Source organism: Grus americana, chromosome 5 (genome assembly GCF_028858705.1).
Source record: "Grus americana isolate bGruAme1 chromosome 5, bGruAme1.mat, whole genome shotgun sequence".
NCBI classification, from domain to species: Eukaryota; Metazoa; Chordata; class Aves; order Gruiformes; family Gruidae; genus Grus; species Grus americana.
Window position 1 is genome coordinate 986,650 of NC_072856.1, and position 14,045 is coordinate 1,000,694.

The 14,045-nt window shown below is 50.2% G+C and overlaps 1 protein-coding gene across 5 annotated transcripts in view; it reads left to right on the top strand.

Annotated features, from left to right (window-relative positions):
* Positions 1-458: 458 nt before the first annotated feature.
* The window catches only part of CCDC9B (coiled-coil domain containing 9B), a 71,320-nt gene continuing 57,733 nt past the window's right edge, over positions 459-14,045 (top strand). For 2 of the 5 annotated variants that reach the window (XM_054826454.1, XM_054826453.1), the window contains exons 1-5: positions 459-659; positions 5,942-6,055; positions 7,640-7,744; positions 8,517-8,579; positions 8,975-9,139. In XM_054826454.1, the coding sequence (XP_054682429.1) occupies positions 639-659; positions 5,942-6,055; positions 7,640-7,744; positions 8,517-8,579; positions 8,975-9,139 (468 nt within the window). In that variant the 5' untranslated portion in view covers positions 459-638. The remainder of the gene's footprint in view (positions 660-5,941; positions 6,056-7,639; positions 7,745-8,516; positions 8,580-8,974; positions 9,140-14,045) is intronic. The other 3 variants (XM_054826455.1, XM_054826456.1, XM_054826457.1) reach the window with 3 other exon arrangements.

Sequence of the window (14,045 nt, forward strand, 5' to 3'; positions counted from 1 at the left end):
GGGCCCTTTTCTTTGACTACGTGCTTTCTGCTAGTCATGGTGCTGGATGGCGATGCCCACCCCACAGCATCGCTTCTGCTCCCTCCCTGAAAGAAAGGCACATTTTAAAAGCACAGAAATCATTCCCAAAGAATACTGAAATTAAATAGAGAAAGGCAAGTCCGGCACTTTTTTCCCCATGAAAGCTCTTGTACATACACTAGCAAGACATTCAGGACCCCAGATATTTTCCCAATTCCCCGCCAGGCGCGCAACTAGCCATGCATAACAAATAACACGACCTCATGAATGGCCACGAAGTGAAGTCAAGCTGTTTGCCTGATCCATTTTTCATTGTTTGCCCGGCTTTTCCCACTTTGAACGAGGGCTTGTGGCATCAGGAAGTTAAAAGGAGTCAGGAGGGGGGAAAAGGGGGAGTGTTTCTTTTAAAAAGAGAGGGATTGGAGAGGAGGACACAGGCACTCAAAACCCTGTCTGTGCTTGGTATATTAGGCAGCCAGTGCTCTTGGCTGGGAGCCCAGACGAGGCTTTTGTAATCAAAACATGATCTTGTATGCTGTGCAACCAGTGCTGAGAAAGGCCGTCTGATGGCTCTCCTCTTTTAGCTCTGCTCTGGAATCCGCCGGGCTTCGCCGCTGATGTCCAACATGCACCGAGCTGTGAGTGCTGCCTTTGTGGGGCCTGGGAGGGGCGCGGGGTGGTGGGGTCCCTCACCCAAAAAGGCCACGAAAGGACTTGCACTCGGTTCCTTCAGGGTGGCCTTTCGGTGGTTGTCGCTTTGTTGTTTTTTTTTTTCCTCGCCTGGCTGCCAGCAGGCAGGGGAGCAAACAAGCCGTGCCGCATCGGGGGGAGGTGCCGGGGGGGTGGATTTTGGGTGCCGGGGTTTGCATGTCCATCGCTGGGGCAGGTTGCAGTGGCTGGCTCAGGACAATGTGCCTCCCGGGAGGGTGGGAGTCCGGGGTAGATGACAAACAGAAACCCAGGCAGCGCTGGATGTTGCCTATCCCGGCAAGGGTTTCAGCCGCAGCTGTCAAGCAGAGGATATTTCTTAAAAAGAACGGATGCATTTGCTTACGCAGAAAAGTGGCCCTGCTTCTCTCTCCTCTTCCCTCCCCCCCACCTTCTGTCTTTCTCGCTTTTCCAACCCTGCTGCCTCCGAGGTCTCTCGCTGTAGAAGCAGGCAATCGTAGAAGTATGCGACAGAAGAAACACTGCACGCAGAGACAGTCTGGAGCGAGGCGTCCCTCCAGCCCCCGATGAGCTGCGTAGCAAGTGTGTGTGCCACTTAGGAGTGGGGGGTATGACAGAATGAGATGTCGTCATTTAATTGAAGCATGAAACTGTTCGCTGTCCAGTTTTCCATTTGTGACATTTTTATTTGCAATAGAAAAAGGCCTCTTGGTCTGTGGCTTTGTCACTCTGCCTTGCTATCTAGGAGGAATCGGGCTCAGCTGCTTTCTGATTCAAAGCCATTGCACATTTGTTCTGCCAAAGCCATTTATAACTCTCCCGTCGCTGTGACATACGGGCACCTTGGCTCCCCGGAAGAGCTTTACTCTGGGGAGGGCACGGTCTAGCCACTTTTCATCCTGAGCATCAGCTTCAGCATGGGCTGGGGCAGCAGATTCGTTCCAGAAGCGGAGGAGAGGGCACATCCCCCTGTTAGCAGCTGGCTCCGAGCGGCAGCTGACGAGCAAACGCTGACTTGGCTTAACCGTACAATGGGTGAGCCCCTGCAAGTCGTTGCGTGGGTTCGAAACGCCGCTCGGCTGCTCTGTGGCCCCGGGGTGTGTGGGCAAGGGACCACCTCTCCTCCGCAGCTCCCCAGCATTTGCTGAAATGGATCGTGCAGAGAGAAATAAGTTAATGGCTTCATTAATAAAGGGGAGGAGAAGTGCTGAATATCAGCAAAACTTTCCTTCTAGTGACTTGTTTCCAGCTGGAAATGGAAAGACCCCCCTTCCCTCCCCCCGCACTAGCTGTGTTGCAACGTAGACAAAATGCTGACAAATGCGCAGTCTTGCGCGGAGAGGGAGAACGGCCCGACAGGTCTTTTCCATCTTTTGCCTTTGAAAAGAGAAGAGCACAAATACAATCTCTGCAGGAATTTTTAAATTCTTCCTGAGCCGGTAGCTCTGTCAGTCCTCCTTCAAAGGAATTTCAAGATGAAAGAGGTGTGTTTGAGGGCATGCACCACTTTGATCCCACCCTCAAGCAGCCAACACCCCAGCACTCAGCAAACAGCAAACCTGCCAATTTAGTGCTCACAGAATAGCTTCTGTTCAGGTAAACACTGAATTCAGCTTTACTCAGCCTTGCAAAATGGCCATGAAAGTGTATCCACCCACATATACAATACACTCACCTGTTGCATACCCGGTTGAGTGATGGCAGGGGAAAAGCATGTTTTGCTCTCCCCCAGACCTTGACAAAATCCCATTGTCCAGCAGGAGAATGCATGGAGGTGGTTTAAATGTCCCTGTTGTTCCACCTGAGGACAAATGCATGCCTGTGTCCTGGCGGAGTGGCCCTTGCGAGGGCTGTTAAATTAGCACTGATCACGTACCCCTCATCGGGGATACAACTGAAGATGCGCTTGTGCAGGATCTGAGGTCTGCTTTAGCAAACCGGTTCTCCTGCCTTGCCCCCCTCGGGTTTCTGACATCCTCTGTGATGGCATCACTTTTTCAACCTTTAGTCCCTTTTCTGCAAAGAACATTGCCTAGGCAGACTTTTCCCCCCATCCGTGTCCCTGTTCTTTGCAGATCAAGCACAGATCTGCTTGAGCAGAGCAGAAATGTAGTTAGCTTTGGGTTTTTTTCATGTAAAGCCCTTGAAAGGAAGACCTAGCATTGCAGGGATGTGCGGTGATTCAGCAGCTGGATCCCTTCCTTTGGAGCCAAGCACTGGCCATACATGCAGGGGATGATTTGCAGCCCTGGTTCCCAGGAGCCCTGCGACACCTTTGGAAGAGCAGTGATGCTAACCCCTGGCTGAATTCCCACACGCTACCTAGAACTGTTTTCCGAAGAGCCAGCTGATGAAATGTGCCCAAATTCTTACTTGGTGTCTGTCTCTAGGGTAGCTGAAAATCTTCCCATGTTAAGAAGGTAATTTCTGCAGCCCGTCTAAAATCCTGTGCTTTCAAATGGGCAGGATATTCCCATCCTGGTGAAATGCTACATGACACACAAGAAATCAAGGGTCAGGTTCACAGCCGCATGCAATGCACTGTCACACTATAAATACATACATCTTCAGGAGGCTGGAGCCCCTGTACGTCACTGGATAAAGTTCACAAATGTAGCTGGGAACGTGGAGCAGAGTCAAAGGCTTTCCCTCCCCTGAGCTATAGCATCTGTGGTTTTACTCTTTGCCTTCAAGCCTTGGGCTTCTCACTGCATATTTGCTCAGGTTAAGAACAACTGTGTAGATAGCACCCCTCCGTCCCCTCCTCCAGACCTCCACTGCTCCAGTTTTTCCTCTGGTGACCTAATTGGGACCAGGCAAAAGGCAACTGAGGTCTCCAGGACAAACCCTCCCCTCCCGGGAGAAGGGCTTTGCAAGCCCAGTGGCTACTGCTTGAGGCTGGAGCCCGGGGAGCCTGGCTGCCTGGAGGAATGCACCCAGGCACGGCGGGTGTCAGACCCAGATCCTGTGTCCCCGGCTGCCATGGCTGGCCCCTGACGTATCCTGCCCTGAAGGAGGTCACACCTGCTATGTCATGATTAATGAAGGGAAAACCCCTCCTGCCTGGGCAGAAGCTCTTCCCAGCCTTGCATGCCACAGAGCCCACAGTGGAGGATGCTTCTGGGGATTTTGCCCTTGGGGTGGGCACAGCCGGGAGCCGTCGGCCCTGAAGAACCCAGGGCAGCAGAAATGCTCGCTCACAGGGGTGCAGTGGCGATTCGCTCCCGTGAAAATAGAGATGCTAACACTTGTCCTCAGGGTCTTGGTGTTTTTATGAGGAATTTGATGGGAAGCCAATGGGGATGGGCAAAAAAACATGCCTTGCCCATGCATTGCAAGCAAAAACACTTTACAGTTTTGGGGAATTTTAATCAATTTTATTTGCCAATTAACCATCTATTAATGACTGATTCTAGTTTTAAACAAACACAAAACAAAAAATCACCCCTGCTTCTCTCCTGGCACCTCTCCCCTCTGTCTTGTTCTCCATCCACCTCAGCACAGGGCACTCCATCCCTTTGCCGAGGCGAGGGCAGCATCGGCAATGGGGGTCACGCCTGGCGGCTCCCACGCCGGCAGCAGCCCCTCAGGGGTCCCCACTGGCATGGACGTCTCTCCTCCTCCTCCCAGCAGGGCCTTTTTCTTCTCGACCTCCTCCTGCTCTGGCCTCATTCCCCCTGTTCTCTTTCCGGGCGGCTCCATTGCCTGCCCTGAGGGGTGCGCGGGTGCCTCGCTCCTGTCAAGGCTCCGGGGCGCCGCGGGCTCCTCTGATTGGCTGACTTTTGGCGGGAAGCCCGTGGGGGAACTGGCCAGAACCGGCTGCGGCCGGCTGGGAGCAGTCCCTGGCTGCCTCCCTCACAAGGCACCTGCAGCCTACCCCTCGCTACTGAAACCTCACCAGTTATGCCCAGTATACCCATGCAACTGGGGTGGTTGTAGGACCAGGCTTGTAGCGGCCATCAGGTTAGCTCAGGGCTGGGGCTGGGAAACCTTCCGAGGCCAGGACTGAAGGTAGGGTGCAGCTTTCCCCCGGGCAGGTCCCTCTCCCTGCCCCCGGGGTATGGCTGGGGCTGAGGTGCCCTGGAGCAGGGTCTGACACCGGCCACGGAGACCTTGACAGGTCCAGGGCGAGGATGGGGCCAGGATGGTCATGAGGAGCGCCAGAGCTGCAGGGAGGCAATGCTGGCCCCAGAGGACATGGGCACACACGAGCCTCTTTGCCAGCCCTTGGGGACCGTCAATATGCCTTTCCACCACGCGCTGGCTGTGTCCGCTTGATAGGGACACAACCCTGAGGGTCACTCGCAGGAGCAACATCTAGTTGCAGCGAGATGGGCAACATTTTTGTGATGTTTGCTTCTTGATTCCTCCAAACTTTCCCGCACTGTGGGCAATATGCAGCCTGCACGGCAGCTCGATTTGCTGCAGTGCTTCTGCGGCAGATTTACTGCATGGGGCCAAATGGCAAATGCAGCAGGCTGGGGGTAGCCTGATGGTGGTTTGAGTTATGATGTCAGCAAAATACATATCCAGGCGTGCAATGCCTGCCCAGCGATTTGGGGTTCCTTTCCTCCCCTCCTCAGTCTCACTTTGTCTTACCCAGCTCTCTGTGTGAGCGAAGGAGAGGGAATATGAGACCTCTGCAGCATGTAGATGCCATGCTGATAAGGAAAGCACAAAAATGCTGTTTAAAAATAAACCTGTAGTGCCTTGGACATCTCAGCCTTGCCACCTTGCTGTTCATGCAAACACCAGGCAGAGTCTAGACGATACGGATCAGCTTGCTGCAGTGAGTTGATGCTCATCAGCATTAATTTTCGCTAGACACTGCTGTCACTAGAATTTAAAAAATCCGATTTGTTATCCCCTGTGGTAACCAAGGTGCTCTCTGAATGTAAATGGAGGGGAACTGATGTTCCTGAGAACACCTGAATCAACTGCAGGGACGTGTCATTTACTGCATGCAGCTAAGCAGTGTGTTAACTCTGGAGCCTATCAACAACCATCAAAGCGGGACATCAGCTTTTTGTTCTACCTACCTCATTGCTGAAAAAAAAATTGTAAGACAAGAAAAGGTCCGTTCTGTCAGGAAAAAGTCAATTTACAAGATACAGTATTCTTTTTAATGGAGGACCAAGGGGAGAAATGGTGGGGAAAGACTCTTCCACTTCCTACCCTGTCCAAACAGAAGGAGCAGGCTTTGTCCTGTTGGTGTGATGACTGAGAAGAGCTTTGCTCCTTCTGTTTTCAGGATGCCACTGTGGATGACGCAGTGTTAAGAAAGAAAGAGCAGAAAGATGTTGAACTTGATAAGAAAATCTTGGCTTTGCGGAAAAAGAATGAAGCGCTCATACGAAGATACCAGGTAAGTTTGCAGGTTCTGAACTTCCCCAGCTCCATTTTGGAGTCCTCAACTCGCAGTGTAAAGAAAATGGTCAGCAGTGTCAGAGTGACTTTGTTAGGTAACATTTTTACATCAGAAAGCATTTGGAGCAGGTGGGCAGAGCTCTGCCTTTAGCTACGGCTCCTGAATTGCCTTGGAAAGCAGGCTCGCTGATGCTTGCCTTGCTGCTGCAGCATCTCCTTTCACCTTACCATCTTCCTTTATCTGCATCACACCTTTCCCACCCCTTCGCCTCATATTCCTCTGACTTCTTCCCTGTCTGTCCTTCCCAGTGCCTCATGGTTATGCATCCTGGATGCACAGGAGGTTGGCATCCTCAAGACATTTGATAGGTTTATCCTCCCTACCAGGGCAGTGGTATGGGCTGAAGCTCTTCCCTGGCCAGTCCCAGTGTTTCCGTGGAGCACAGAGGTGCCCAAAAGAGATTCCATGAAAAAAAGGAAGATGAAGGCAAATCAAGGCTTTACACCCTGCTGGTTACTGCAGCCTTACCCTCTGAATTAGGAGAAAGTGCTCCAGCTACACCCACTGGTTTTTGGATCCTGCCTTGGCCAAGAGAGTCTACCCAGTGGCCTGCAGGAGATATCCAGCCTGGCTTGTACAAGCTGATTTGGGTGACATTGTGGTAACCTGGAGCTCTTTCTGTGGATTGTTTACCCTCCTCCATGAGCATCTGCACACGGCAGTACAGAGTAGGACAGCCTGAGGGTACTCCTGGCAGAAAGTCCCCCTTGGCTTGTCTGGGATATTCTCCTGCCTGTGCCCAAGGCCACTTGGCGTTCGGGGCTCTTTGACATTTGCCGGCTGGGTGGGCAGTCTCAAGTTCGACAAAGAGCCATGCTGAAAACCTGAAAACCCAGAGCTCGCTTTGTGTCTGGATCTAGAGCTGAGAGACTGAGTGGTGCTCTGGGCTGGGTCTTGCTTAGAAGGCATTTCCTTTGATACCATAGAAGCTGTTTTGGACCTTTTCTGGTGGCAGCAAAAAATGGTGCATAGTGGGAAGCTATGGGGAAGGTTGAATGCCACACGTAGCTGGGGGAGAGGAACTCTTCCTCCCATACGAAACGCTACCCACCTGCCACCATACTTGACTTCTAGAAGAAGCTGCCTGGTAGATAGCCAGATTTCAGGCACCTTCCTTTGGCCACAGATGATGCCCTGGCCCCAGACTGGCACAGGGATCATGGCTCCTCCCTTCTGCAGGCCTGGTGTGTCTTCCAGCCTTTCCACAGGTTCTATACCCAATCTTTTCCTTTCATGAACCTCAAACTGATCATCTTCCCCTGCTTCCCATTGCATGTGCTGAGACGACAGCAGACACTCTGAGTCAACAAGAGATTTACTAAGATGCCTGTGGCACAGGGACAGGTAATGCAGGTCACAGCTGCCTGTGACCCCTTCCAAGGGCACACAGATGGGACACAAGTTGGTCCACTCCCTCTTAGAGGTGGAGATGGGTTCATGTAGGAGAAATCCTAAACAGGAAAATAGACAACATCTGTAGACAGCAAGGTACAGGCTGATAAGGATGTATATGTGTTTCAGGAAATAGAAGAGGACAAAAAGCGAGCTGAGCAGGAGGGAATGGCTGTTACCTCCAGGAGACCCAAGCAGGATGGACTCACTATTACCATCACCAAAGCTCATAACGTAAGTGCTGCCTCTCCTTTACCACGGGCCAACTCTTACTCCAGTCCTACCTCAGCAAAGTGACATTTCTGAAAGAGACAGCCTCCACAGCAAAGCTCTTTCAGGCATAGGACATAGCTCCTAAGCCCTTGCAAAAGGATGTGAAAACCCTGCAGAGATGTGCACTCAGAGTGATTTTAGCTGATGCACAGAAATTTCCAGCCATGCCCAGGCACCTGTACCCGAACACGCAGAATTAACAGGCAAAAGAATGAATGTGTGCACAGGCACGCTTGGCCCTGGATGGGTCCCAGGTGTCAGCATCGCTGCAAATACGTAGGCAGACCGTATCAGGTGTACGTGTGTCATTGGAGGCATCAGGAATGCCTCTGAGGATGCCAGTAGGCTGGGCAAAGTCCTGGTCTCCTTAGGCTTTGTGAGTGTCCAAAGCAAGTAGCCCTTGGTTGCTCTGGGGCTTCCCACAACTGGGGTAAATGCTGCAAGTCCCAGGCTTCCTTCCTAACTGGACCAAATCTGTGTCTGACAAGCCCTGTCCACCCCTCCTGGCAGTGTGGGGCTTGGTAAACCATCCGGCCAGTCCTGCTTTAACCCCTGTGTGAAGTCCTCTGCCAGCATGAGTGCAGAGCTCGCTGAGCCAGCCCACCCTCCTACTGTGCAGTTGGCACTCCTGGGTTGTTAGATCCGGGCTAGAGCACTGCTCACTTCTCAACCACGTCCCGGCCCTTGCTTTTCTCTGGAGGTGCGCTGTTGCACACATTTTTCTCTCATACAGGACCTGAAAGATGCAATTACCCAGACTGAACACTATGGACAAGATAGCCCAGCCCTCTCGATGGTGAGCACCACCCTCAGGAGCCATCCACTTGGCTTCCAAGCCCATGTCCATCAGGACTTAGGCTTTCCTGATCTAACTCAGAGTGCTACAGAAAGAGACGAGGATGACATTTGTTTCCTATAACTCTGGCATTTTAGTCTGAAATGTCAGATTTGTAAGTGCAAAGGATTTTCCAGACCCACTGTAATTGTGGGTTTTGCTGCTGAGCAGACAACGAACCCCTTGTTCCCTAGGAATGTCACGGCACCGTGCCGGGCACAGAAAGCTTCCTCGGGGCAAGGCCTGCCTTTTCTGTAGCTGGCCTCCCTGCTTACGTGCAGGTGTGTTTGGGGAAGGGAATTGCATCAGTAAGCCGAGGAGCCTGGATCTGCTAACGGAAGTGATTCGTTTTCCAGGACAAAAGGATTGTGAGCGAGAAATGGGGAAGCCCCTGTCCTACAAGCCCTGGGTTCGGCATTGGCAGTGAGGAAGAAGAGGAGGAGGAGGAAGCAGATCATATGTTCACATTCAGGATGGGGAAGAGAATGCAGCTGGCTGTTACCATGGACAACAAAGCCAAGGTGAGCAGGGAAGAGGATTCCCCTTACACTGCAGCCTCTTTACTTACAAAGGGGCTTCTCTTCTTACTCTCATGAGCTTTCCGCTCAGCACATGCCCCGGTGTCTCGTCTCCGAAGGGAATAGTTCCCTTCCTGCCCCTTTTCTCTCATTTCTCAATCCTTCAGCACAGCCTCAGCTTTTCTCAAGTTGCCACACACTTTCCTCCCCATGTCTGATTTACAGGAGTCAGCCCACAGGCCGTGCTAAACCTCCCAGCAGCTCCATCCAGCCGTGCATAGCCAGTTCCCTTGCTGAGAGATCAGTCACCTCGTTGCCCTCCTGGGCCACCGGCGGATTTGTTAAACTGTGTCGCTATGCCAGGAAAGGGGATGGAAATAAGTGGGAGCTTGGACAGATTTAGCTACATTACTTCCAAGCTATTCCCAGGGAGGCAGTAATGTTTGGTGGTAAAACCAGCATCATTTCTCCCTGTTGCTGTGTTGCAGAAAGTCCTAAACAGAGAATAAAACCCTGAGTGACGTGGGTATCTGTTGCAGTTGCCAATGTGATGAGCAGAAAATGTGGCACAGTATTTGCAGACTTAATTAAAAATTGTGCGAAACAGCAAAAGTAATTGGAAATGCTACTTAATTTTTTAAATCCCAAAGCATCCCCTCCTGGGCACTACCCTATCTCTCGTGGAGTCTGTGCATGTAGATATAATGATCAAAGGATCCTAATGGCAGCTTTGGCATGTCGGGAGTTATTTGCCAAGAAGGGTTTGACAAAACTTTGGCAGTTAGTGTTGGCAGCACGTCCAAGGAAGTACGTGCCTGTATGAGCTTCAGGCTCCTATTTTCTTCAGTTGGAGTATATCTGAGGGGACTGATCTTGCTCTCACTGGAGTTAGTGAGTTTGACCGGGAGATAAATAGGAACAAGGATCGGAAGCGTCACCTTCTTTGGAAAAATGTAGTATTTGTGTGCACAGATGCACCTGTATGGGAACTCAGGGAATCTCTGCAGTTAGTGAGTCTCTGGAGGGAGATTATTGCTGCAGGTGATATTTCTTGCCTGTTAATATTTTCCAAAATAATACAAGAGGCAATCTTTTCAATTTGTTGATTAAGACTAAGAAGACACCACTGAGAAACTTGAGAGACAACACCCAGGTGAGCACAGTCTCTGTGTGCTGGCCATGACAATGTGAAGGAGTCAAAAAACCCTCAACTGGCCCTGTGTTTCACTGAGACATTGGGGTCGACAAGGTCAGCCCCTGTCTCCGTCACTGCAGCGCTGTGAAAAGGAAATGGTGGCATCAAATGGTGCTCCCATGGGTACCCTTTTAAGCACAGCAACGTGCTTGGCCCACAAAATGAAAGTGGGCTTTTTTGAACTGAGGTCTGAGCCAAAGACATTTCCCAGGGTAGTGAAGTGAAACCCCACCCTTCCTGCTACCCCGGTGCTTTGGGGTAGGAGTGCTGAAAACCTTGGCTGTAAACAAAAGGCAGAGAGCCATTTCTCCCTCTGAGGCAGTTTGGAAATATTTTTCTGATTTTGTGCCTCAAATGCCTTTTCATTTCTGTTTCTCCGTGACCTAGTTACCCTTTCTTTCCATGAAGAAATAGGCCACAATCACTGTGCCATTATAAAGTCATTATATGTTACCTTGAAGGAACTGAATCATTTAGGAAATAATGCACCTTTCAGAATGATTTTTCAGGATAAAGGGACTGAGGCCTCTCATTTCCTTTGTTCCAGACAGATTACCAGTAGCGTGAACATCTCCTTCAAATGAAATCTCATTGCAGCACAACCAAACCACCTCCTGATGTAAGGGGAAAAATCCTGGCTTTTCTTAGAATAGAGGGCACACAGAAATCTAACCATCCTCATTACTGACTGAACTTTACCGATGAGATACTTGAGAGGCTCCTCCAAGGTTTCTCATGGCTATGTAGCTCTGCATGGGGGGCTTATATCTGAAGCAATTACATTGGCAGAGCGAGTGGCTCTCAGAGACAAGCTGTGTCCCCTGGAGCCGTTTCCATAATCTATAGCTCAGAATTCAGGCCCTAGATGGGGATTTGTATTAGCGCAAAGCACTGGCAGCTAAATCACATTGCTGCCTTAAACTCTGTGTCAGGGTTTTTCAGCATGGGCAATTAATAGAGCTCTGAGATTTTTCCGCTGGAAACGCAGAAACGCAGTTTCTGTGGAGAGTCCCCATAAGTTCCCCGTTGTATGGTATATATGAATTTGCTTGCATTAAGCGCCTTTCACAGGCCTTAGCAGCCCCCCCTAGTCCCCTGAGTGTTGGTGTAAAGCACAACCCAGCAGCCTGACGTGATGACAGGGGAAAACTGATTTATTGGTGAACGTTCTGGTGGCATCAATCCAGAACCTTCCTTTAGTTACTTTAAATACAGTTCTCAAAATGGATGAGTAGGAAAAACGTGGGACTGTAATGGGTGAGAGGGAAAAATTATTAGGATTTTGGACAAAATTGTATTTGATTTCACTTGAAGTACAAGCTTATTTGTTGCTGCTGCCCTATTAAGGCATCCTCTGGGCTGCTGAAGATTAAAAGAGGGTAGACAACTCACTTCAGCTTCCCAGTGAGCAAGGCTTGACCAGATGTCCCTGGAGAGACTTGCTCAGCGATACTGGCATGATTAAATGGGCCATCACCATCCTTCCTATGGCTGTCACAAGTTTCAAGCAACAGAGTTGCTGGGCTGTGCAGAAAATCATTCACATTCAATCCTAAATATCACTGCAAAGGGAGAAACCCTAAAGAAAGGCAGCTGGGAAATTGCATAAACTGGACAGAAGTCCAGGGTTTTCCTTTGTTCCCCATGTTCTTTTTCCTGACGCTCCTCAGATGGGCATTTTTAACATTACCTTTGCAATCTGGGGCATGCCTCAGACGTAAGATGGGCACTTCTCAATTTACAGTTTCGCAGTGAAATGCTACAAGGGAAGCAGTGTAGTTTTGTCTGACTGCAGCTAAATAGCTAGTGCCAGAGTCTCGAATCTCCTGCAGGCAGTGAGTGAGCCGGGACCGGCCCTGTGGAGGGGAAGAGGTGGCTCTGCCAGGCACTGCTGGCTGTTTGGGCCCCACTCTCTGTTCCCCTTGGCTCTGCATGGGCGCTTTCCTCATCCGACATCCCTCACTTTGGGAGCTAGCCCACCGAGGGCCAGGATTTCCCAATGTGGAAAAAGCAATCTAGGAAATCGCTGGTATTCTTAAAATAATAGACGAGCACATGTGGGCACATGAAGCAGAATGTGCTTTCAGGTGACCCGTCTTAGCCAGAAGCAATATAGGGAGGGAGGGAGGGAGGGAGGGAGAGAGGCTATTACAAAGAAAAGCTGGTGGTCTCACAGCCTGTATATGTCTAGCTATCACAGCTCTGCTAAATAGATATTTCCTGTATCGGCCTCTGAGTCTTCCTTGCCATCTGCTCAACAAACTGCAGGGTTTAATGGCTTAGCCAAGGCACCAGCCTTCCCACTGTGACTTTTAACATCTGATGGCCCAGGGAAGGTGCCACTTCCCTGTAAATCCAGCAATGCGCTTTGAGGCTTCCGTCCTGCTCCTTGTGTCGGTGCTCTGTTCAGGGCGGAGCAAGCCCAGATCTCCAGTTCATTAACTAACCTTAGCAGTACCACCTAGGATTAGTGTACATGCCTGCTCAGGGCTTAAAGGAGGGAATATTTAGTGCCTCAAATGTCCCAGGAAACTCAGGATTATCCCTGGAGCAAAGATATTTCCTGGGAATAATAACCATTGAAGAAAAAAGTGATATGCAGCTTCAGCACCAAAGTATCTACCAGGCTCAAGTGATTCAGTGGTTCCAAAGCAAAGCCAGACCATATTTTCAGCCCCCGAATCATGCTACAAATAGAACAGGGAGAGAGGACAACAAGCAGTTAAGAGCCTATTCTGCAAAGTGTAATGTGTCTTTTTGCCTTCAGAGGACATCAGCAGATCTCAGTTCTTCCCCAAATATATTACAGTCATGCAGGACTGGGCCCTGTACAGGAGGGTCTGACTTGAGTCATTCCTGTGACTCCCAAGAGCTTTGCTTTTACGGTAGGAGAACACCGTCCTTCGTGGGGACTGTTTGCGTGTTGAGGAAACAGCAGTGCCTTGCTTGGGGAGCAGAGTTCCTCGGTGGCAGCCGGCAGCCTCCTTGGCTGGAGGGTCGCTGCCAGAGAGGCAGATGCTGGGGAAAAGAGATTCTTTCATAGAAAATTGCTTTACAGATTGCTTTGGGCAATTGCCCAGATTGCTTTACAGAGCCCTCCTCCCCAAAAGACGTGAGCAAGGAACAGGTGTTTAGGAGAGGCTCATGTGGGGAGAGAAAGAAGAGAAGTGCGGTCTTGTATACCCCAGTTCCAAAACAGGGAGGCTGTATTTGTCCCCGTTGTAATGCCACTGACGTTTCTGGGGTTAAGTCACAGATCCGTGAGGTGTGGGGGCCTCAAAAAACTGCTAAGCACTTTTCTTCCATGTCTCCAGGCATAAGAAAGAGTTTAGTTTTCCTTATAAAGGGGAACTGTGAGTACACACAATGATGGTTATCACTTCATCCTTTCTAGCTGTGGGAGAAAGTTTAAATAGGAAGGCTCAGGTTTTCAGAGCGGCTGACAAGATTTTGGTTTTTACTACCTTCTCATTGCAATGGGCAGTGTTTGTTCACATATCTGGAAGACAGATGATTTGGTTAGCGTAACTTTGCAAGCTACTGTATAAGAGGTGTCCATTTACACAGTCTTTAATGGTAGAGTTAAATAAAACTGCATTTCCTGTGTTTCTCACAAGGTAAGAGCACCAGCATGGCTTGTTCATGCCGATACACAGTAACTTCCTAAAATGACCATGTTAATATTGTATTTCTGAGCTACTAGATCATCTCAGC